General features: G+C 45.9%; 2 protein-coding genes across 2 annotated transcripts; both read right to left on the bottom strand.

The window, feature by feature from the left end:
* Nucleotides 1-63: 63 nt before the first annotated feature.
* On the bottom strand, nucleotides 64-5,734 carry LOC137895326 (caspase-3-like). Its single transcript, XM_068740807.1, has 7 exons — nucleotides 5,704-5,734; nucleotides 4,436-4,521; nucleotides 4,076-4,221; nucleotides 3,035-3,163; nucleotides 931-1,106; nucleotides 462-582; nucleotides 64-369 (listed from the first exon to the last, which is right to left on the bottom strand). The coding sequence occupies exons 2-7, from the start codon at nucleotides 4,507-4,509 to the stop codon at nucleotides 140-142; spliced, it is 876 nt and encodes a 291-aa protein (XP_068596908.1). The 5' UTR covers nucleotides 4,510-4,521; nucleotides 5,704-5,734; the 3' UTR covers nucleotides 64-139.
* Nucleotides 5,735-7,949: 2,215 nt separating this feature from the next.
* Nucleotides 7,950-22,235, bottom strand: LOC137895341 (centromere protein U-like). Its single transcript, XM_068740822.1, has 13 exons — nucleotides 22,211-22,235; nucleotides 21,472-21,526; nucleotides 21,304-21,376; nucleotides 20,063-20,342; nucleotides 19,131-19,215; nucleotides 18,940-19,017; nucleotides 18,763-18,838; nucleotides 17,431-17,548; nucleotides 11,655-11,733; nucleotides 11,524-11,571; nucleotides 9,030-9,091; nucleotides 8,809-8,965; nucleotides 7,950-8,121 (listed from the first exon to the last, which is right to left on the bottom strand). Exons 1-13 carry the CDS (start codon nucleotides 22,213-22,215, stop codon nucleotides 8,002-8,004), a joined length of 1,236 nt encoding a protein of 411 aa, XP_068596923.1. The 5' UTR covers nucleotides 22,216-22,235; the 3' UTR covers nucleotides 7,950-8,001.
* Between the last annotated feature and the right edge of the window lie 551 nt (nucleotides 22,236-22,786).

Genomic DNA, 22,786 nt, shown 5'->3' with positions numbered 1-22,786 from the left:
CCCCCCCCCCCCCCGAACATCAACCCGATGCTCCCCCCCCCCAAACATCAACAACTTCTCCCGTCATCTTTCCCCCCCAACAAAGGCAACAATGAATTTTCTCATTTTCTCACAGGTACAAAACGTAGTATTTCGTGCTCTAGACAGGAAAGTAGAAGTCTTTGGTCAGCATGGAGACGATGCACGGGATCTGCCTCTTGCCACCGAATCCAGGGAGGTTGGTGGAGGACTCAAAGTGTAGCGCCACCTTGCGGTTGACTCGGGTCATGATCTGCACCAGTTCCAGCTGTTCCTTGTAATCTTCCAACATCTGGCACAAAGCCTGCATGAACCAGGAGCCGTTGGACGTGTTTCTCCACGAGTAGTAGCCTGCAAGGGGGTGTAACGTAACGGCACGACACGATGGATGACAAATAAATACAAAAATACAATGTCATGCAATGCATGATGGGAGGAGTTACCTGGAGCAGTGGAGTACGCATACAGAAAATCTGCCTCCACAGGAATCCTCTCTGAGGTTTGTGCGTCGACGCTGTCGGGCTCGATGCTCACCCCGTCGTCCAGCGCCGTACCGCGGCACGCCTGGGAGACGGGGGGGGCGGGGGGGGTCACAGTGAGCAGCCGCACGACGCTGGTCGATCGTGGACACTTATGCTCGAACCACGAACAACAAAAGTGTGGTCTAACGTCACTGGGCGTGTTTTTACAGAAGGGCGTGTTTTACAGAAGGGCGTGTTTTACAGAAGGGCGTGTTTTACAGAAGGGCGTGTTTTTACAGAAGGGCGTGTTTTACAGAGGGGCGTGTTTTACAGAAGGGCGTGTTTTGATTCTGATTCTTTCGGTGCTCCTCTATTCATCTTCGGGGGGGGGGGGGGGGGGGGGCACGGGTGACGGCGGCTGTTTGGCGAGACGTGGCTACGAGTCACTGACCTGTATGAAGAACAGTTTGGGTTTGCCCAGCAGGCTCGGGCAGCGACCTCCCTTGAACCACCGAGTCAGGTTCTCGAACTTCTCTGGGCCGTCAGTTCCATATATCAGCCCCTCGTCGCCATGACTCAGCAACACGCAGGCAAACGATGCGCTGGCGCTGTGGTCCTCCGAGGAAACTGCAGACGGGCAGCGGGAGAGTTCGGTTATACAGTAGTCCCTCGATATAATGCGGTTCATTTTCTACGACTTCACTGCTTCGTGGAGTTTTTTAGTGCAATTTCAGATTTTATTTTTTGCACTTGAACGCGCCTTGAAACGGTGCAAGACGAAGGGGCGCGGTCAGAGGAACTGTGAAATACGCGCAAGTTGCTATTAATAACTTCTCATGGGTTCAACCTTGTAGGTTGATCATTAAAATTAAATTCGTTATTTCTAAAAGCTATCATGTTTATTTGTTAAGCGTTTGTTTAATAGCGCTCTTATTCTCTGTGTAAAAAGAGGCTTTTATTTTGTAGGAGCATAAACATCACGTCCCTTTTGGGTTTTGGTTCTTCCTGTTGATACATGTAGCCGCTGCCGTTCCGCTGTGCTAAGCTATCCAATAAAGCAGCATGAGAGGCTAAAGACAGCACGAGTAGAATATTTGTTCTTCTGCACTCCAAGCGGCTCTTTCCTCGACCTGCACGCCTTAACATTATTAACAGGAAAACGTTTACTGTACGTACTATATGTTTATATTTAGTTCTGAAAACAGGTTTTGATCTTTGGTTTCATTCTATAATACTGAAACAATCTATAAAGATTAATGCCTGACTGTTAAACGTGTATAAAGTGTGTGGTGAGGGGTTTTACAGCCTTAAAACATATATGTACATGTATAATAATTGTAAAAAAAATAAAAATTACTACATTGCGGATTTCACTTATTGCGGGTTGTTTTTGGAACGTAACCCCCGTGGAAAATGAGGGACGACTGTATTTCAGTTTGGTTCGAGTCGATGAGAAGGGCTGACCTTTCAGTCCGCTCGGACAGTGAGTTTAGTTTGAGCCAGAAACTACATTTGTGGGTTCAACGATTGGAGAATACAGACGGTGTCCGTCAGTGTACGGGATCATTCCAGAGTGTGTTCTGATTGGCTGATTGGGGCTCCTCCCCCCCCCATTTAAAGCTCTCATCGCTGGCGCTACCAGATACTCTGGATGCTTCCAGCCGTCTTCACGCCGATACCATTTGCTGAGTCATTGTTCACCATCGTTCAGATCCAGTTGTGTTTCATCTCCATGACAACAGGCGGGACAACGCTGCAGCCCAACCTTCAATCCCTCAGGCTGGGACTCCGTTTAAACCTCAATGGACTCCCTGAACGGACTCGAGAGCGCTTCGGGCCACCGGCACCAACAGACACAACTCAGCGCTGCAGACCAAATGTCTCTGCTGTCAGGGGCGTGGCTTCAGAGTAGGGGGGTGGTCCACACCCTGTCCAGGGGCGTGGCTTCAGAGCAGGGAGGTCCACACCCCGTCCAGGGGCGTGGCTTCAGAGCAGGGAGGTCCACACCCTGTCCAGGGGCGTGGCTTCAGAGCAGGGGGGTCCACACCCCGTCCATGGGCGTGGCTTCAGAGCAGGGGGGTCCACACCCCGTCCATGGGCGTGGCTTCAGAGCAGGGAGGTCCACATCCCGTCCATGGGCGTGGCTTCAGAGCAGGGGGGTCCACTCCCCGTCCATGGGCGTGGCTTCAGAGCAGGAGGGTCCACACCCCGTCCAGGGGCGTGGCTTCAGAGCAGGGGGGGTCCACTCCCCGTCCCCCAACGACTCTGGAACAGCTGAAGCCGTTTACAACTTTAAATCCTCCTCCTGCAGTGTCTTTGAACGAGGAACGACTCGTCTTCAGACTCGCTTTCCTTTCATTGCCTTCCGGTTTTATTGACGCTTTACATCGTGTCCTTGCTTTGGGGGGGGGGGGGGGGGTTGTTTTCCTAGAAAATCATTTTTATTACTAACTGTCGTTTACAAGCAGCGAGTTTCCCGTGGGGACGTGGTCGATATGAGCGCAGGACGAGGACGAGGACGAGGACGAGGACGGTGGAGCCGTCGGATCCCTTACCGCCCGACAGCAGCTCAGACATCTGAGCTCTGGTCTGGTCGTTGGCGAACCTGAGCTCGTAGCCCAGGTTGGTGAAGGTCTTCATCGCGTTGGCGGCGTCGACGTCCGTCCCATTACGAGGACTCATCCCTAGAGGGAGACAGAACGAGACCTTCAATCGACGTTCATGGGAAGAGTCGCACGCTGAGGGCGGAGCTTCAGCCGATCTTTATCAGTTACACACCTGAAGTAGAAAAACGTAAACGTGGACATTTACTGTACTTCAAACCCGCCGACTGTTAAAACACAAAGACAAGTCTCTAAACGCGCCGGAGCGACTCGCTACCCCCACCGACGACGCCGGAGCGACTCGCTACCCCCACCGACGACGCCGGTCCGACTCGCTACCCCCACCGACGACGTCGGTCCGACTCGCTACCCCCACCGACGACGCCGGAGCGACTCGCTACCCCCACCGACGACGCCGGAGCGACTCGCTACCCCCACCGACGACGCCGGTCCGACTCGCTACCCCCACCGACGACGCCGGAGCGACTCGCTACCCCCACCGACGACGCCGGAGCGACTCGCTACCCTCACCGACGACGCCGGAGCGACTCGCTGCCCCCACCGACGACGTCGGTCCGACTCGCTGCCCCCACCGACGATGCCGGAGCGACTCGCTACCCCCACCGACGACGCCGGAGCGACTCGCTACCCCCACCGACGACGCCGGTCCGACTCGCTACCCCCACCGACGACGCCGGAGCGACTCGCTACCCCCACCGACGACGCCGGAGCGACTCGCTACCCCCACCGACGACGTCGGTCCGACTCGCTACCCCCACCGACGACGCCGGAGCGACTCGCTACCCCCACCGACGACGCCGGAGCGACTCGGTTTTTCAGCAGGATGACGAGGAACTAGCGAGACCGACGTTCCTCTGAGCCCAACAGAGGGATGAAGGTGATTATTGATCGACTCCCACTGAACCTCACGTGCACGCTGGGCGGGGCCCGGCCTGTCCGTGCACTAGCGAATGGCTGAATGGGCGTGTTTACCTGTGCTCCGGTGGAAGTTCTTGTTGTTGATGATCACACAGGTTCCGATGCACGGGTAGTCCATCCTGTACCGGAACGGGTCCGACTCGGCTCTGCTGCTGCTGCCGTCGACGGCAGCGGCAGCTCTCTTTAACCCGTCCTTCTTCCTGGAGACACACACACACACACACACACACACACACACACACACACACACACACACACACACAGAGTCGACGTGAGACTGGAGGAACTCGTTAACATGTTCTGACACGCGTTGGTGTCGGACCTCGAGAGGCCCGTTTAGCCCGTCACACACACAAAGCTGACTAAACGCTGAAACAGCCGGAACACAACGAGTCATTATCCGATGGTAACGACCTGGTAAAGATCTTCAAAGCGTCCGGTGCGTCTTCCCCGCTCTGCACTTCAGTATCGCCAAGCGGCGCCGCCATCTTCCTCCGGATCTGAACACACAGAAGGCGACGGGAGTCGATTGTTAGCGTCTAAAAGGTGTTTTATTTTGAAAAACGACCGGATTTTCTCCAACGTAACAATCGCCTCTCGATACGTTGCTAAAAAAAACAGCTGTGAACTAGCGAAAATTAACACAAAGAAACAAAAGTCTTTGGAGAGCTTCTCCCGGTAACAGCGTTCCACATCCTCCATTCATCCTGGAACAACGTCCCACAAGCAACACGATCAACTCTATGTGGAGGCGTGTCCTGGATCATAAAGCACTCTTTATTGATCCACGATCTTACCCTGTTTCAGCTACTGTGCAGAGATCATTACAGCACCACCTTAAATCCACCTTAAAACAGGCAATGTGAATAATTCATAAAGTTGGCTTCATCCTTTGTTTATTCAATCCGACTTGTAAAAATGGGGTCAATATAACCTTAAAATCCGACAAATTCAAACAAATAAGAACATATTTAGCATTTCTTATTTTGGTGTAAGACTGTGGAATAACGTGTGTGAATATAAAACTATTCAAATATAACACAAAAGAACATATAAATATAGTAGAACGATGTAATGAGGGCAAAATCCAAATGTTTTGAGTCAAAATATTGATTTGTAGTTACATAATGTGTTTTTGCTACTGGATTGCAGGAGGGAATGTTATGTTTGTATAGGTGCGTCCTGATACGACGCACCTGCGAGGTGGGAGGGATTATCAAAAGATTATGATGAAATTAGCGAGAGAAATGATCCCTAACGCAGATTTATGAACACTATTTTAAGAGAAATGGCCTTCTGTATATAAATATATATATATTTGTAATATATATTCTATTACATTATACTATAATGTAATAGAGTTCGTCCACCAGTGACGTCACTTTCCTTAAAGAAGCGAAATGTTTGTTGTTCCCTGGTGAGAAGTAACCAACACGACATCTAAGACACTAAACCGGAAGCCGCGGCGGAGGCGTCTCAGAGTCGCCCGAACACAGGCGACGTTCTGCCGGAACAATTCTTCATTCTTCCGGCGCTAAACTTGAATGAGTTCATTCCAGGAAATAAACGGAGTCCCGGAGGCAAAGTCCCGAAACGAGCTTTAGCGCTTTATTCTTCTGTAACCTGATACATCTCCGTCAAAATAACGAGTAGACAATGATTAAAAATTAAAATAAACGTACCTCGTTGTGTAAAACTACGGTACCTCCGTCGGTTCGGGATGGGACGAGCAACACCGGCGCGTCAGCACCGCGTCCAGTGCGCATGCGCGAAACCCCGACTTGGTGCGTACCGCTTTAACAGAAACCCACGTGACCGATGCAGGAGTTGCGTCGTCCGGATGTGACGCGTCAAAAGGAAACAAAACGTATCGACTCGCTGCGGGTTCGTGGATGGAGATCACGTGTTTGGATTCCCGCTTTGCTCCATCCATGGATCGGAATGTGTGAATGAATCCATTTTAGTGTTATTTCATATTATTGAACACTTTGGTTAACAAAATCCCACATAAACATTTTAACTCTGAATTTTATTACATAAAACTTTGCTATAATTTACATTCCAACTCTTGAGCATTTACACAAACAAGCAACATGTGAACCTTCAAATGAACAAATTCACTCAGCAAACAGGAGGAGAAAATGATTTTATGCAAAGATGATCATAGTTTAAGAGACGAGCAATGGAATAAAGATTAAATATTATCTCACAGGCTGATGTTGGGTTCACAGCGTGCAAGTTCTTCCATCTGGTTCACCCGCAATGATTTTAGACCTCCAGCAGAGGGCGCTGTTGTGACCGACACTGTGTAATGCAGGGGCGTCAAGGTCAAATGGACGGAGGGCCAAATAAAAAATGTAGCTCCAAGCCGGGGGCCGGACTGATCGAATGCTCATTGATAAATGTTAAAATGGCCGCATATAGTCAAGCTGCTCCTTTAGATTGATGGACACTGGTCTATTCCCATGGCAACGGTGTTTCTGCTCAGGCTCACGTTTAAAGAGTTGCTTTTATTCTGGGCAAACTTCATCACAAACTTTAAGCATTCAGTCTTTGATGAAATCCCCGTCTGTAAATGGCCGGGCTGATTTAGCGATCTCTTCTGCCAGAATAAAACTGGCCTTAACGACAGCCTGCTTTGTGATTTGGCTTTTCTGAACAGAGCCTGTTGAGATTTGAGGCCTCGTTTTAATTCCTCAACCTTCTGTAGCCTTTGTTCCGTGTCCATATTCTTGTTTTTGTCCGTGTTTCGTTCCATAATGTCTCAGATTATACTCTTTCAGTACCGCCTCACTTCCTCCACACAGAAGACACACAGGTTCTCCAGCTACCTCCATGAACATGGACTCCGACTCCCACCTTGAAACCCCCGGTTCTCAGTGTCCACCTTCAGTTCTGCCATTTGATGTGTATCTGAAAGCTAACTTTACTGTTATGCTAACGACTGCTGCGCTAATAAATATTGAAATGAACCGGCCGACTGCTCGGTGCGTCACCGTTGCATTGTGGGAAATGTAGTATTGGTGCGTGTAAAATATCTGCGGGCTGCGGGCCGGTTCTAATAATAAATCAAGATCAATCCAGGGGCCAGAGAAAACCTTCTCGCGGGCCTGATGTGACCCCCAGGCCTTGACTTGGACATATGTGGTGTAATGTGTCGACACGCTCCTTGAGGTACCCATAACCCATCACTACTAGAAACTATCGCAAACACAAGGAAATGTTAGAGTCTCCTGAGTCTCAGCCAATCAGAAGCGCCCGCTTGCCTCTGTGGGCGGGATGAACCTCAAAAGGTCAGGCGCACCTTAACCGGGAAGGAGCTCAGCGGCCGCGTCACCACCAAGCCTTTGGGCTGCCGGCGCACGTCAAAGCGGAAGTGCTTTCAGGAACATAAAGATCTCGATCAGAGGAACCGTTATCATCTATGACGTCACCAACAAGCAGGGAACAGAACCCATGTTGTTCTGGAGCGTGTCCAGCATCTCATCAGCCGATCTGGATCGTTTGAAACCGACACTGGTCCAATTAAAATCATAAAATATCAAAGTCTGAACTCATCCTGGTCGTGTAAGGTCAGAGTTCAGTCGACCCGGTGAGGAGCTTGCTCAGTTCTTCGTAATAGTTCTGTTGTCCGAGGTCAGACTGAGACGTTTCAAATGCATTTAGAGATCAGAAGAGGACAGAAAATAAAATGTATTTTCAGTTTCTCCATGGAAACCGTCTTTGGAAAGGACGGCCGATGAAACGTCAGAAATGTTCCGCGCATCAAAATAAAGATCTCAATCTATTACCTCGGGTTACGAGTGGACAAACATTACGTCTCACACAAAAACAAGTTTAGCATGTTTATTGTGCGTATATTTACACGTGATCCGGAGGCAGAGCTCAGGAAGCATTCAGCTCGTCACAGCTGAACCCCCCCCCCCCCGAGGGAAGTAAAGAAGACACCCCGAGGTCGGCGCTCGGCCCCAACGGGGGACCTATCCCCGCAGGTTCTTCAGCAGCTCCTCCAGCTGGCCGTTGATGCCTCTCAGCTGACGCTCCGATGAACGCAGGTGCTTCACCTCCAGCAGCAGAGCTGGGAAACTGGTCGGCCCGTACTGGAGAGCAGAGACTGAGGGTCACTAAACACGTGTGTGTGTGTGTGTGTGTGTGTGTGAGGTTTAGGGTCATCGCTATATTCAGACTGACTTTAGACCAGTGCTTCTCAAATGGTGGGGTGATGTCAGGGGGGGCGCCTGTGACCGTGGAGAAAATGTTTATTTGCCTTACGAGAGTAAAGTGTAATTGCACATCCACTCCAGTAGCTGGCAGTGGCGCCCTGATTGTCAGAGTGCGTGCAGGGAGGATTAGCAGAAGAAGAGCGGTTGTAAACAATCCGGTGGGAGAGGAAGAAAGACCTAACTTCCTCATTTTCTGTTGCAGACTAAAAAAAATGGTAATAAAGTTACTCTTTGTTGTAAGTTGATCTATATTTCTTTCTTTTTCATATTTCTTTGTATGTTAATAAGGATACAAAAGTTTTTGTTTTTTTTCGGGGGGGGGGGCGAAATGTTTTTTTCTTCCTAGGGGGGGCGCGACAGAAAATAATTGAGAAGCACTGCTTTAGACTAAGCCTATTCCGTCTCTAGACCTGCTGGGTCCTTTGGGTGCTCTGATGTTTGCATTTTACAACCAGTCCACTAGGTGGTGCTAAAACCCTTCACACCCTACCTTTAAAATCGTTTCTTACCAGACCCACACAACAAATGAGGCATCCCGGTTCACATGATCAGGTTATTTCTTGCCTCCTCTCTCCTGCCTGGGTGTTTGTGCCGGCGCTCCAGGTACCGGCTGCTCAGCTCTCTGATGCCGTGCAGGAAAGCCCGGCCTTGTCCCAGATCAGCCAATCGGAACTCCAGCTCGCCCTTCTCCTTTTGCAGCAAGCTGGCCTGCCTCTCTTCCCTGACCAGACAGAGGAAATGCTTCCCTTCAGTTTATAGATCTAAACATAAAGACTTTGTCTCACCTCATCAGCTCCAATTTGGCATCCAACAGTCTCCGCTTGGTTTTGCTTATCAAGGAAGACAGCTGAGACACACAAAGACAAGAGGGTGGAGTCACAATTTATCAGGCAATGAGAAAATAAGCAGACAAAAACAAATATACAAACGATGCCTGAACGGGAGTGGGAAGAAGAAAACGTCTTTAACCCCGCCCCTATTTCTCATCACATATAAACAGAATAAGCCCCACCGTTACAAACTCCAAATTATATCAAACAACAACTATAGACTTTATGATTTTGAAAAATACAGATGTCTATATACTAGCTTAAATTGATGAATACTTTGACATGTGTATCTAGACTGTTCCAAAGTTTTACTCCACGTACAGACAAAAACTTTTGAGCGTGGTTCGAACTTGAGGTAGTTTAAAAACTCCAAATCCCCTCAAATCCTTGAGTTGCAGTTCGAACAGTAGAAAAACGTTGTAGGTTAATTGGTAATGATTTGTTAAATGGCTTGAACAGAACTACTAGAGTGTTGTATTTCACAACTTTGACTGAATAAATAAGTTATGAGTATGATCCCGAAATCCGACCTTGTGAATGATCCGTACTGCTCGTTTCTGTAATATGCATAATGGATTTGTTGTGTTCTGATAAGTAATCCCCCACACTTCAATGCAGTATGTAAAGTATGGAAGTACCAGAGTGCAATACAAGGTACGGAGTGCGTTCTCGTCAAGGTATGGTTTTTACTTTGTTCATTATTGAGAGACTTTTGGAGATCTTAGTTTTTATGAATAGTGGGATTTGAGCAGCTAATTCAGGGCCGATGTTTACAAAAAAAATTTTGAATTTATTTACAGTGCTGCTTATATTTTGATAATTTTCACCAGTAAAGAAATCAGGATATGTCGGTCTTGAGTACCCTTGTTTAATTAAACCATCCTTTTACGTTTTCTTTATTTTTTTATAATACAGCCGTTTACCGGTTCTTATGTCTGTTAATTTATTCCTGTACTTCTTATATCTTTGTTCCATTTCTATTGTCTTTACTTTAATAAATAATTTATAAAGATTTTTCTTTTTGCAGGCATTTAATATTCCTTTTGTGAGCCAAGGGCTTTTTATGTTTTTTCTTTATACAGTATTCCTTAACTGGACAGTATTTATCGTGCAACTCGGTGAATATATCTAAGAATGTACTATAGGCACCATCCACATCACATTTATTGTAACCTGCACCCCAACCCTGGCGGGCCAGGCTGTCGTTTAGTGCAGTTATAGTTCGTTTAAACTGTTTTCATAATGTCTTTTGGTTTTGCACAATTAGTCATAGAGAGTAAAAACAGGTTTAAATGATCAGTGATGTCACAAATAATTAAACCACTGCTGATTTCCCATAATATTAGTAAAGGTGTTGTCTGATGTGAAGTTATTCTGCTTGGTTTCGTTTTTGCTGGATAGACAAACTGTACATCGTGTAAATGAAATCATCAACCGTATTCAGTTTAGATGGATTTAACAAGTCAATGTTAAAATCACCCCAGATAAATAATGTTTTTTGGTTTACAGCATAAAAAGATTTATCCATCCAATCATTGAACATTTCCGTTGTATCGATTATTAGCGTCTAAAAGGTGTTTTATTTTGAAAAACGGCCGGATTTTCTCCAACGTAACAATCGCGTCTTGATACGTTGCTAAAAAAACAGCAGTGAACTAGCGAAAATTAATTTAAAAAAAACAAAAGTCTTTGGAGAGCTTCTTTGCTAAGGAGAAAAGTCCAACTGAGGAGGAAGAAGAGGAGGAAGAAGAGGAGGTGAGGACCTCCAAGAAGAGAAACCAGGACTAAGACTTAAAACTCGGGTATTAACAGCTGCTTAGCTTCGTTAACGAGCCAATGAAAGGTTCAATAGTTATTGCAAGTGCATAATATAAAGTAAGCTTATATTCCTCTTTTTAAATTTTATTACAACCCCCCCCCCCCCGGTCTGCGAAGAAACAAAGAAATTGCCCGGCATGAAACCGGTCCGTGGCAGGAAAAAGGTTGGGGGCCGCCGTGTTAAGCGTTGTAGTGCAACAGACACACTGCCATGGCAACACGTCACGCAACACGCTCACCGCCCTGAGTGAGTTAGCATGCTAATGTCCGTTAGCACTAATCACCAAGTGCAGTCTGGAGTTATTAAAAGTTCCAACGTTTGTTGGTAAAATCAAAGAATTTAGCAAGTTTGACTTAATTAGATGAAAAGCGAGCAGACCGCTCAAGTCGTGCTGGTTGAGTCTGATGCGAGCAGAAATGTCTGCAGCAGCTTTAACGGAGATCCATCCCATAGCTGCCGATGCTTTTCGACACTCGGGCGGGGGGGGATCAATCAAGTCAGAAGACATCGTCCGCTGAACGCGAAATCTAATCACAGGTCATCTAAAGATGTGGAGAAATTTCAAAGAGCAAACATTTCCATCCGCCCAGCAACACCGCGGTGTGAATTAATCCCGGTTGCCACGGTTACCTTGGCATTTTCTCTTCTTAGATGCCTTAACTCCTTGGACAAATCGATCTGAAAGAGAAAACGCAACATAAACATGTTTGTCAGCAAAATAAAATGTAAAATATCGGATCACATCTAAAGAGGATTCAGACCTGCTCCAAGAGTCGCCGTTCCACATTGGAAGAAAAGCAGCCGATGGACTCCTTGACTGCGTCGGACCCCAAATTGTCCCTGAAAAATAAACACGCTGGAATAAAAGCCGCCTCAAACGGTCACATTTGCTACAAAAAGGGGTTTTAAAAACTGAATCCTCGCCGTGCGACTGTGACGTGATGGTTTCTATTCAATAGACTAAAGGCCACGCCTTCACTAACTGATAACAGCAGGTCGGCTTCATCATGTGACCCGTTGAACACAGAATTCTGCCCCTGGAATCTGGAATCAGAACTGAATCAGAGCAGTTCCAGCTACAATCTGATCAAGGCTAGGTCCTTCACAGTTCAACGTTAATTGTGGATGATTTATGTACGAAGGACTTTCAACGGAAACAAGCCCGCAAGGGCTTTTTTGAAATGCTCCTCTTCGACAGGATGTTTGACGTTATTTGTACTGTAATACATGCTACTGCGTGACTGTACTATTACTCTAACATTCTATCTAATAAATATATTCATCATTCATTCCTCATCATCAACGTCATTTCTGTCCAAACACTCCCGGCTTCATGCATGAAGTTACAAGTACAGTCGTCCCTCGATGTAATGCGGTTCATCTTCCGCGACTTCGCTGAGTTTAATGCAATTTTTCAGATTTTATTTTTTGCTCTTGAAGCGACGCAAGGACGAAGGGGTGCGGTCAGAGGAACTGTGAAATACGCGCTAGTCGCTATTAATAACTTCTCATGGGTTCAACCTCATAGGTTGATCATTAAAATTAAATTCGTTATTTCTAAAAGCTATCATGTTTATTTGTTAAGCGTTTGTTTAATAGCGCCCTTATTCTGTGTAAAAAGAGGCTTTTATTTTGTAGGAGCATAAACGTCACGTCCCTTTTGGGCTTCGCTACTTCCTGTTAATACATGTAGCCGCTGCCGTTCCGCTGTGCTAAGCTATCCAATAAAGCAGCATGAGAGGCTAAAGACAGCACGAGTAGAATATTTGTTCTTCTGCACTCCAAGCAGCTCTTTCCTCGACCTGCACGCCTTAACATTATTAACAGGAAAACGTTTACTGTACGTACTATATATTTTTATTTAGTTCTGAAAAGGTTTTGATCTTTGGTTTCATTCTATAATACTGAAACAATCTATTTAGATTAATGCCTGACTGTTAAAGTGTATAAAGTGTGTGGTGAGGGGTTTTACAGCCTTAAAACATTTATGTACATGTATAATAATTGTACAAAAAATAAAGATTACTACATTGCGGATTTCACTTATTGCGGGTTATTTTTAGAACGTAACCCCCGCGGAGAATGAGGGACGACTGTGCAGTCCCTTGTCGGTCCAGTTAGAGAACATTTCTTGAAGCAAAGGTCCAGAGGATCATGTTTAACTATTTAGTGTGATTTATATATTTAAGTAGCCTCATTGTATCTGCATGTAATCAATACCTGACTGTCAAATCAAATGAATTCAGTACAATAAAAAAACGTTTTGGCAAGGTTTATTGTAACAAACTGAACATGTATGTATGACTGCAGACATGTATAATGCTCTCTCATTAACTAAATAAAAGTCGGGCTGCATTTCAAAATAAGAGAAAATAAATCAAATGTGAAAATTGTGCATGTTCAAATAAAGTGCTGAATTTCAGAAAATGTCAGATGACATTGCCCAAACTTAATGTTATCACACTCCTGCCTTTGACATGCAAGTTGATCCGATTATGCTTTCATTGCAGTGACCTGTTGGTTCATCAACAGTGTCTCTAATTTTCAGTGTGGGCGCGGCTGCAAGGAGGCCGGCGGAACACAGCGAGGAACACCTGTCGCTCATTCCCCCTCCACATGATCCTCCGACTCAGGTCCTGCCCTGCTGCAACCTGGAGCCAGATCATGCTGCAACCTGGAACCAGATCATGCTGCAACCTGGAACCAGATCATGCTGCAACCTGGAACCAGATCATGCTGCAACCTGGAACCAGATCATGCTGCAACCTGGAACCAGATTTTGCTGCAACCTGGAACCAGATTTTGCTGCAACCTGGAACCAGATCATGCTGCAACCTGGAACCAGATCATGCTGCAACCTGGAACCAGATTTTGCTGCAACCTGGAAGCAGATCATGCTGCAACCTGGAACCAGATCATGCTGCAACATGGAACCAGACTATGTTCCATTGTTTGTTGTATAGCTCAGTGATTTTCAACCTTATTTGAGCTGCAGCACACTTTTTACATTTACAAAATCCTGGGGAAAACCACTAACCAAAATGACACTCTTACACAGTACATATAATATATAGTTAATAATATTGTTTATTAATGCATTTATACTCAGTGTGAAACACAAAATGGATATCCTGGGAGAGTTCCCCAAAAATACCTTGAGATGTTCCCACTCAGCGAGAATGGTGAACATCTCAATGTATTATTTTTCTGTTTTTCTGAAATAAAGAGATCCATTTATTTATTAGAAATATTTTTTTCCAGTTTTTCTGAAATAATTCTGTAGGCCTATTTGTGCCGCACGACAGCCACCGGGCTGGTGGCGTCTGTGACGCGATGATACAGCGAGTGGTGTTCCATTTCTTAAAGGGACAGATGCGCCTTACAGTACGGTGCACCCTGTTGTTCTCTGGGTGTTGCAGCACCCCGAGAGCACAGGGCGCACCGGACTGTTGTTCTTTGGGTGTTGCAGCACCCCGAGAGCACAGGGCGCACCGGACTGTTGCTCTCTGGGTGTTGCAGCACCCCGAGAGCACAGGGCGCACCGGACTGTTGTTCTCTGGGCGTTGCAGCACCCAGAAGAAAAACAGCGGCACGGGGCACAACAGGCCGGCCCGGAGCCCCATCTTTGATCACTCTGCAGAAGTACAGTTTTAATCTCTGCTCATAGTGTAGACATGCTGCACATTGGTGCGTGGCATGTATGCTAGTCTGAGCTCCTTCCGTTTTTCTCTGCTGGTGATTTTGGGTAATATAAAATGTTCCTGTCTTGCATTCAGGTTAGTGTGCACACTCTCTTTCATCACTTTACACTTTGCAAGTGTCGACTTTGTATTCGCCAACAGAGAATTGTTCCTGGGCTGCCCAATAGGAGGGAGACATACAGGCACATTGGTGCGTTCAAAAGTGCCATGTTCATTCAACCCGTACTGCTTTTCCTTGAGCTTCAGCAGGTACTGAGGAACTTCCCCAAAACCCCTTATCTTAGGGTCTATAGCCTTATTTGCAAGTGTTGGCTTTGCTGTTACCAGCACCTGTTCTTCGGCTGCCTTCAAAAAGTTTTTCTTTTTGTGAATTATCAGAGGTGTGATCTCTGTACGCTTGGGAACAGGTGGTTTCCTGATGGCAAGAGGGTCAAACACTCTTGAATACGATGCCACCTCAGGCAACTTGAACTCCTTTGAGTGTTTCTTCAGGTAATTGGCTGGAGAAGGCATATCCACCTTTATCGGTCCAATGGTCCTTGTTCCATGGTTCCTGGGCTGCGCAATCGGCGGTAGACATACAGGCACATTGGTGCGTGGTTCGTGTGTTATTCTGGGAACACTGAACTCCCTAAGATTTTCTCTGGCGACGATGGTTTCAGACGAGTCATGTTCATTCAACCCGTACTGCTTTTCCTTGCGCTTAAGCAGGTACTGAGGAACTTCCCCAAAACCCCTTATCTTAGGGTCTATAGCCTTATTTGCAAGTGTTGGCTTTGCTGTTACCAGCACCTGTTCTTCGGCTGCCTTCAAAAAGTTTTTCTTTTTGTGAATTATCAGAGGTGTGATCTCTGTACGCTTGGGAACAGGTGGTTTCCTGATGGCAAGAGGGTCAAACACTCTTGAATACGATGCCACCTCAGGCAACTTGAACTCCTTTGAGTGTTTCTTCAGGTAATTGGCTGGAGAAGGCATATCCACCTTTATCGGTCCAGTGGTCCTTGTTCCATGGTTCCTGGGCTGCCCAATAGGAGGGAGACATACAGGCACATTGGTGTGTTCAAAAGTGCCATGTTCATTCAACGCGTACTGCTTTTCCTTGCGCTTAAGCAGGTACTGAGGGACTTCCCCAAAACCCCCTATCTTAAGGTCCATAGCTGTATTTGCAGGTGTCGGCTTTACTGTTACAAACACCTGTTTTTGGCCTGCCTTCACAAAGTTTTTCTTTTTGTGAATTATAGGTGTGATCTCTGTATGTTTGGGAACAGGTGGTTTCCTGATGGCAAGAGGGTCAAACACTCTTGAAGACGATGCCACCTCAGGCAACTTGAACCTCCTTGAGTGTTTCTTCAGGAAGTTGGCTGGAGAGGGTTTCTCTCCCTTTAATGGCCCCATCGTCCTCATTTCATGTTTTTTGACAGTGTTGGGAACACATGGTTTAACCCGAGGTGAAGACAATGCTACCTCAGGTAACTTGCACTCCCCGTGTGTTTGTGGGCTTGTGTTGGTCAGCATTTCTTCAATTGCAGAAAAGGCAGGGTCCATCTATGCTTTTAATATTTCCAGTTGTCAACATGCATTAATATAAGGAATGGTGTCCTGCAAAGATCAAAGTATCAAAGCGTCTTTAATCACACTTGAAAGCATGTGGAATGCAATTTTCTGTTGATGCATGCAGTATCCTCACAGGTAAAGTTGGCTTTGATGTTCCTCCCAAAGCACCTGTGTGGCTTTGTTCTTTTGAATCTGTAAATGGGGTTTTCAATGTTAAAACACTTTTCTGGATCTGATCCGGATGACATCTGGTGGTAAGATTGAGGCCCCCACCCTACATGACTGTGTCAAATTCCATAAACATCGGTCAATAAGCAACCGAGATATTGCGGAATACATTTTGAAGCTCCATTGACTGCAATGTTAGTGAAAGTTTTAAACTGCTCCATAATCCAGGATCTCTTCTGGATCATCACCAAAATTGTATCACCTGTTCCTGGTAACATTCCCAACATTTCCTGAAAATGTCATCAAGTTCCATCCAGAACTTTGAGTTATCTTGCTAACGGACAGATGGACAAATGACCACCTCGGCGGAGGTAAAAGAAAAAAAAAAGTTCTCTCATTGACTAAATAAAAGTAGGGCTGCGTTTCAAAATAAGAGAAAATAAATAACATTTTAAAATTGTGCATGTTCAAATGAAGTGCTTAATTTCAGAAACATTTAATCAAATGAGCAAATGTTTAATTACCCTTTTACTGTTTCACAAACTCAACCAAATTTTCAGATAATGTTTTTGTGGATACAAAAATAAAAGTTGCTCGTTGGTGAGTCTGGAACGATTCCAGGTTAAATACTCTATTTTTGCTGTCCACTTTTTGTTCTGTCTTTTGCGCCATTTGTTCCTTATTCTTTTCTCTTTCTTCATCTCGATCGTCCTCTCTTTCTTTCCCTTTTTTCTCTCTATCTTTTTCTTTCCATGTGTAACTTGTCTAAATCTTGCGTCTGTCCGCACTGATGCAGAGACCTGATTGGCTGAGTAGTATCGCGTGGTATAGCTTAACTCACATGCAATTGGTCTGTGCGCTTCCTCATCTGCTGAACCACAACCGTAAAGACTACAGGAGCGGCGCCGGTTAAATTAGAAGTGAGCCGTCAGGTTTTAAGTCACAACCTTAGTTTTTGGCTGTAGGTCCGGGTCCGTATGGGACGGCTTCTGGACCCGGACCGCGGCCCGCCTGTTGGTGACCCCTGCCGTAAACGAACATTCCTTACAGCTGATTATGATGAAGTACTTTGAGTACTTGTACCCTTATAATGGATGGCAGCAACTTCCTTTACCTGTACTGGTGACAGAATCGGAGGAAGGCATCCAGCACCACATGCAGCGCCGTTCCTTCGGGACCGGCCCGTCTCTCCCCCCCCCTCTGGTCTTCTGTTTCTTCTGCAGATGCACTGCCTACAAAGGGAAGGAGGATGTTTTAGCGGCTCACGTTGCTCACAAGAATCAGGAAAACTATTTTAAGAATTAGGACCCGACAAGTGTAATTTAAATGTATGAAGTCTGAGCTCAGCCGAGAAACACGTTTACCTCCGCCGAGGCGGGGGCTACGTGATCGCCGGCGTTTGTTAGCAGGACAACTCAGGACGTTCTGCATGGATCTTGATTTTCAGGAAATGTTGGGAATGTTACCAGGAATGGATTTATTACATTTTGGCGATGATCCAGAAGAGATCCTGGTCACATCGTCAATGGAGCTTCAAAACGTGTTCATCATCCATCAGCCACCAACATTTCATCGGACATTTTAACATTAAAAACTCAATTTACGGGACCGATGGGATACCGTGACCCCGCCCTCGGAGGGCCCTCCCCGGCTCCGGCACGGGGAGGGCAAAAAGAAAAAAGAAAAGAAAAGAAAACTCCATTTACGGATTCAGACATCTGTTAAAAATACACATCGACTTGATTTAATTTACTGTGCATGTTATTATTTTTGTTGTATTTATTTCAGTTATTTCTATATTTTAATTCTTAACTTTGTTAGATTTTCTCCTTTTTTTTTTCTCTCTTTTCTCTTAGAGCGAAACGAGTGGGCGGTGCGGGGTTACAGGGTTGGGTTTTTGAGTGACGATGGTATGGAGTTATATGAAGCAACTTTAGTTTGGATGGTGGTGTATATTTCTTTGTATTTTGATATATTTGATTACAGAGTGCTTGTTATTGTTTATGTTCTGTAACAAAAATTCAATAAAATCCATGTACAAAAAAAAAAAAAAATACACATCAACTCTGATTCACTTTGACTTTTCATGGTTGGTGTATAAAGATACCAAGAACAATCTAGAGCCTTCTGGTGCCGATCCAGATCACCATGTGGACGGTGCGGATCCAGTTAGGAGGGGAACGAGCTGCTTGGGGGAGGTCTGTGCTCTCCGAACGCTCTTCTAGTTTAAAATGTTTTAATAAATCAGCTCACTCTGCCGCTACAAGTTTGGTTGCCTGTGAATAGAGACATGCTCACTCATTCCCCTCGTTTCCTTCTCTTGGAGCTATGCTAAGCTAACTGCTGGCTCAAATTAAACGGACAGACACGGGAGTGAGAGCTACGTTCTAAACGCGCAGGAGAAAGTGAATAAACAAACATCGCTTCGTGAGACACGGCCTCTTACCCGATGGAGACTTGCTCGGTTTAGACCTTCTGATTTTCCCCAAACTATAAGCGTTTGCCTTCTTTGGACTCGGGGACTACATGAAAGAAAGGAAAAGGTGAATAGAACCTATGATCCGAAACTGGTCCAGATCCTCGAGGCTTCTGGCGACAACAGTTTCCCTGAGTCAGTCCGTACCCAGCTCACGTCCTCGTCCTGATCAGAGGACAGGATGTCTTCACGCCGACGCCGGGGGGATCCCGCCTCAGATTCCTCCTGGAAGGAAAATGTGAAATGAAATGAGCTCGATCTCATTTCCCTTTCTCAATCCGAGTTCATCATGACCTCGTTAAACCATCATTAGAGAGGTTCTCTCTCCTCCTCCTCACCCGTGACTGGGAGTCACTGACCTTTGCTGGTTCGCCCTCGTCTCTCCTCTTCCTCCTCTTCCTCCCCTGCTGATCTTTGACTGGCCTTGTTGACAGATGGAAACAAGTGTCATTTATTGGTAAGATGAGAAGGCAGAAGAAGGTCCATGGACAAAGAAGACAGACTCAAGAGCAGTTATTAAATGAAAATTAAAAGTGCTCTCTGGTAACTGTTGTCTTCCTAAAAAGGACAACGACTTCTGTAGACGAACATCTGCCATGTTCTCGCCGGCGTTGGTTTGTCTGTCTGTCTGTCTGTCTGCACGGTAACTCAAAAAGGTCTGGATGGATCTTGAAAGGTTGGGAATGTTACTTTCAGGGGGGCAGAAACAAAGATAGTCATGCTACTGTGTGACTGTACTTGTACTGCAATACCTGCTACTGTTTGACTGTACTTGTACTCTAACATGCCCTCTCAAATATATTCATCCTCACCAGGAACAGTTGATCATTAAATGTTGGAGAGGATCCAGAAGTGATCCAGAAGTGATCCAGAAGTGATCCTGGATTCTGGACCACTTTGTAACAACGGAGCTTCAGATTGTGTTCCTCATCATCTCGGTAGATTATCGGCCGATGTTTACGGGGCTTGACAGTCGAGGGGGGGGGGGGCGGGGGGGGCTACACCAGAGCACTCAGCCTTTACGGACACACGGGTCGTACACGACGACCATCTCATATCTTTCCATCCTCCGGCTGCACCTTTGCGTCTACGATGTCTTACATTTTCTTTATACTTATCAACTAAAAAAAAAAACAACATTCAACAGTAAAGTGTGAAAACTCTGAGAGACTAATCATTTTCAAACGTTTCCACCGGTGAAAGGCGGCTTGTATTTATAGCCGAAGCCTCCACGACCTCAGAGGAGCGCAGCGCCGCTCGGTAAACTCACTCCGCTGCAGACGTCTGTCCGACCTGCCTCTTGGCAGGTTTCGTCCCAGCCACGCTTTCAGGCACGCCTGGTCTGGCTCTGGTGTGTTCCTCCTCCTCCTCCTCCTCCTCCTCCTCCTCCTCAGCACTCTCCATCTCCTTCCTCCTCTTTGCAGCTCCATGTTTAACATTATTCTTCGGCGGATGAGCACCGTGCTTTCTTCCAGCTTTCCCTTTGTGCCTCCGTCCCTCCTCTGCGAGATCCAAATCCTCCCCCAAGGCGGTGCTGTGCAGGGGGTTACCTAAGCAGCACGACAGGTTCGGTGCCACAAACTCAAAATAACAAGATCTCAATAAATCGTAATAAAGGAGAAAGATGCTAAATTAGAAATGAAAGAAATGTTTGTCGTCGACGCCAACATCTGAAGTCGTGTTATTTTAAACGTTACTTTATTACCAAGTTTCAGTGAAACATTATTAATTACAATTAAAGCTACGCAATACGTCATCGCTCCGTTTACAACGTGCAGCGACCTCATCGGTGTGTGAATGCGTTTATGGCTAAAGCAGGGGTCAGCAACCCGCGGCTCCGGAGCCGCATGTGGCTCTTTCATCCCTCTGCTGCGGCTCCCTGTGGCTTTAGAAAATAAATAATGAGTATTTAATTCAATGTATTTTATTTTCGCTCGTTCCGTTTTTAAAATGTAACTCTAAACTTGAAGATTATGGCGATTATAAATAATACAAAAGAAAAAACGTATTCATTTTTTTTGTCGTTCATAATATACGTAACAACCATCGACGTATATCCGGCCACAACCGCCAAATTGTGCGTGATTTCTTGAATTTTTCGACCCCCATTTAGGACAACTATGGATAAATGTAAGAAAAGAAAAGTGTCTGAAGAAAACAGAACGTTTAATGATACGTGGGCAGATTCGTTCGCCTTCACTGCTGACGAGACGGGTTTGCCGGTACGCTTAAAATGGAATGAGAAGTTAGCAAACAACAAAAAGTCAAACGTCGCAAGACATTTCCAGAATAAACACAGACTTTGCTCAAAACTATCCGGATGGAGATGAGAGAAAAAGAGCCGTTTTGGAATTTAGATAGATACAGCATGTGTTGCCTTGATTATAACGCTTATACAAGGCTTTTAATTTTTTTGCAGCTCCAGACATATTTGTTTTGGTCCAAAATGGCTCTTTCAACATTTTGGGTTGCCGACCCCTGGGCTAAACGACCAACGGCGCTGACACCGACCATGCTGGAGCTGCAGCCCCTCGAAGAAGCTGGCCTTCTCTATAGCCGACAGGTCGGGAGAGGCCGCGGCATTCTGCAGGTGAACACAACACACCAGTACAAGATCCTCCTCCGACATGTACACAGTCTGAATACCGTGAATATAAATGTTATCGTAGAGCAGCTCACCGGACTCTCATGCGGCGGTGCTCGGGGGCCCTTGGCCCCTCGGACCTTCGGGTTTCTGTGGACGCAGAAACAAACCAACCACGTCGTTACGAGGCCCGAAATCCCGTAGAGCGCTAGCTGTGTGGTTAGCTAGCTGTGTGGTTAGCTAGCCGTGTGGTTAGCTAGCCGTGTGGTTAGCTAGCCGTGTGGTTAGCTAGCTGTGCGGTTAGCTAGCTGTGTCGTAAGCTAGCCGTGTGGTTAGCTAGCTGTGTCGTTAGCCAGCTGTGTGGTTAGCTAGCTGTGTCGTTAGCCAGCTGTGTCGTAAGCTAGCCGTGTGGTTAGCTAGCCGTGTGGTTAGCTAGCCGTGTCGTTAGCTAGCCGTGTGGTTAGCTAGCCGTGTCGTTAGCTAGCCGTGTGGTTAGCTAGCTGTGTAGCTAATCTATGTCAAGCCACAGCGTCACGTCAAGGCGAAGCTACAAATACGAGTACTTTTCTAACAATTGTTCTTCTACCACTTGTTAAATATAACATATATAAGTTGCACTCTAAAACAATCTGAATCCATTATAAATATTACAGCCAGATCCCCCAGTTCTGAAAGGTTAGCTTAATTGTCAAAACTCTAAGAGTGAACATATCTGTTAAAACATAATGACGTCATCTCCTCAATGATGCGTGATTCAGATTTACTGTTGCGTTTTCCAGTTTATGACCGACTTCAGAGGTCGTTTGATCTTTTAGTTCACAATCGCTATTTTACCTCATTTGGAAACGCCGGTCATGCAGCGCGTTTGCGGAGCTTAGGGTGAACTGAACCCGCTTCCCGCGAAACGCTTGAAGTTATGGGACTGTACCATATCATAAACACAGGGGTGCGCAGTGGTGCAGTAAATTACCCAAACAATGCAGCAGTCAATAGTTAGAGTTTAATCTGAGAGACTTGAATAACTTTAGAGTCTTACTTTAAAATAATGGAGTATATATGCTTTTTACTGATCAAAAATCGTAGCAACAATCATTTGTGAAAAGTACTTCTACCCTCAGTGGTATCACTTATATCTGGTTCCTACGGAAAGCGAGAAGGTTTCGCCCAAATCTAAAATGTAGGGACTTTTCTGTTATCCACTGTGTCCTCTGTCTATACTATTGTCTGTCCGTTTTATAATGGAAAAGGAAATAATATAATTAAAAAAACTTCATAAGGAGCAATTCAATTTTGAATATTAATATTCAAATTAATCCTTTTCAAGAAGGGGGACTGGAGGGTCACGATGGTCGAGGGATTGTGGGAGTTTATCCGACCAGTCCGCGCGTCTTGTGGATTTGGAGAAGGCGG

Source organism: Brachionichthys hirsutus, chromosome 6 (genome assembly GCF_040956055.1).
Source record: "Brachionichthys hirsutus isolate HB-005 chromosome 6, CSIRO-AGI_Bhir_v1, whole genome shotgun sequence".
NCBI lineage: Eukaryota > Metazoa > Chordata > Actinopteri > Lophiiformes > Brachionichthyidae > Brachionichthys > Brachionichthys hirsutus.
The sequence above is the reverse complement of the archived record's forward strand: the minus strand, read 5'-3'. Positions and strand labels throughout refer to the sequence as shown.

Coding starts and splice junctions, on each gene's coding strand:
- LOC137895326 (XM_068740807.1), bottom strand. CDS start 4,509: ATGGCGGCGCCGCTTGGCGATACTGAAGTGCAGAGCGGGGAAGACGCA. Junction 4,222..4,435: donor GCTTTGAAGATCTTTACCAG/GTCGTTACCATC, acceptor GTGTGTCTCCAG/GAAGAAGGACGGGTTAAAGA. Junction 3,164..4,075: donor GAACTTCCACCGGAGCACAG/GTAAACACGCCC, acceptor GTCTCCCTCTAG/GGATGAGTCCTCGTAATGGG.
- LOC137895341 (XM_068740822.1), bottom strand. Junction 19,216..20,062: donor GGACAGACGTCTGCAGCGGA/GTGAGTTTACCG, acceptor TCTGTCAACAAG/GCCAGTCAAAGATCAGCAGG. Junction 9,092..11,523: donor TAAGAAGAGAAAATGCCAAG/GTAACCGTGGCA, acceptor TGTGTGTCTCAG/CTGTCTTCCTTGATAAGCAA.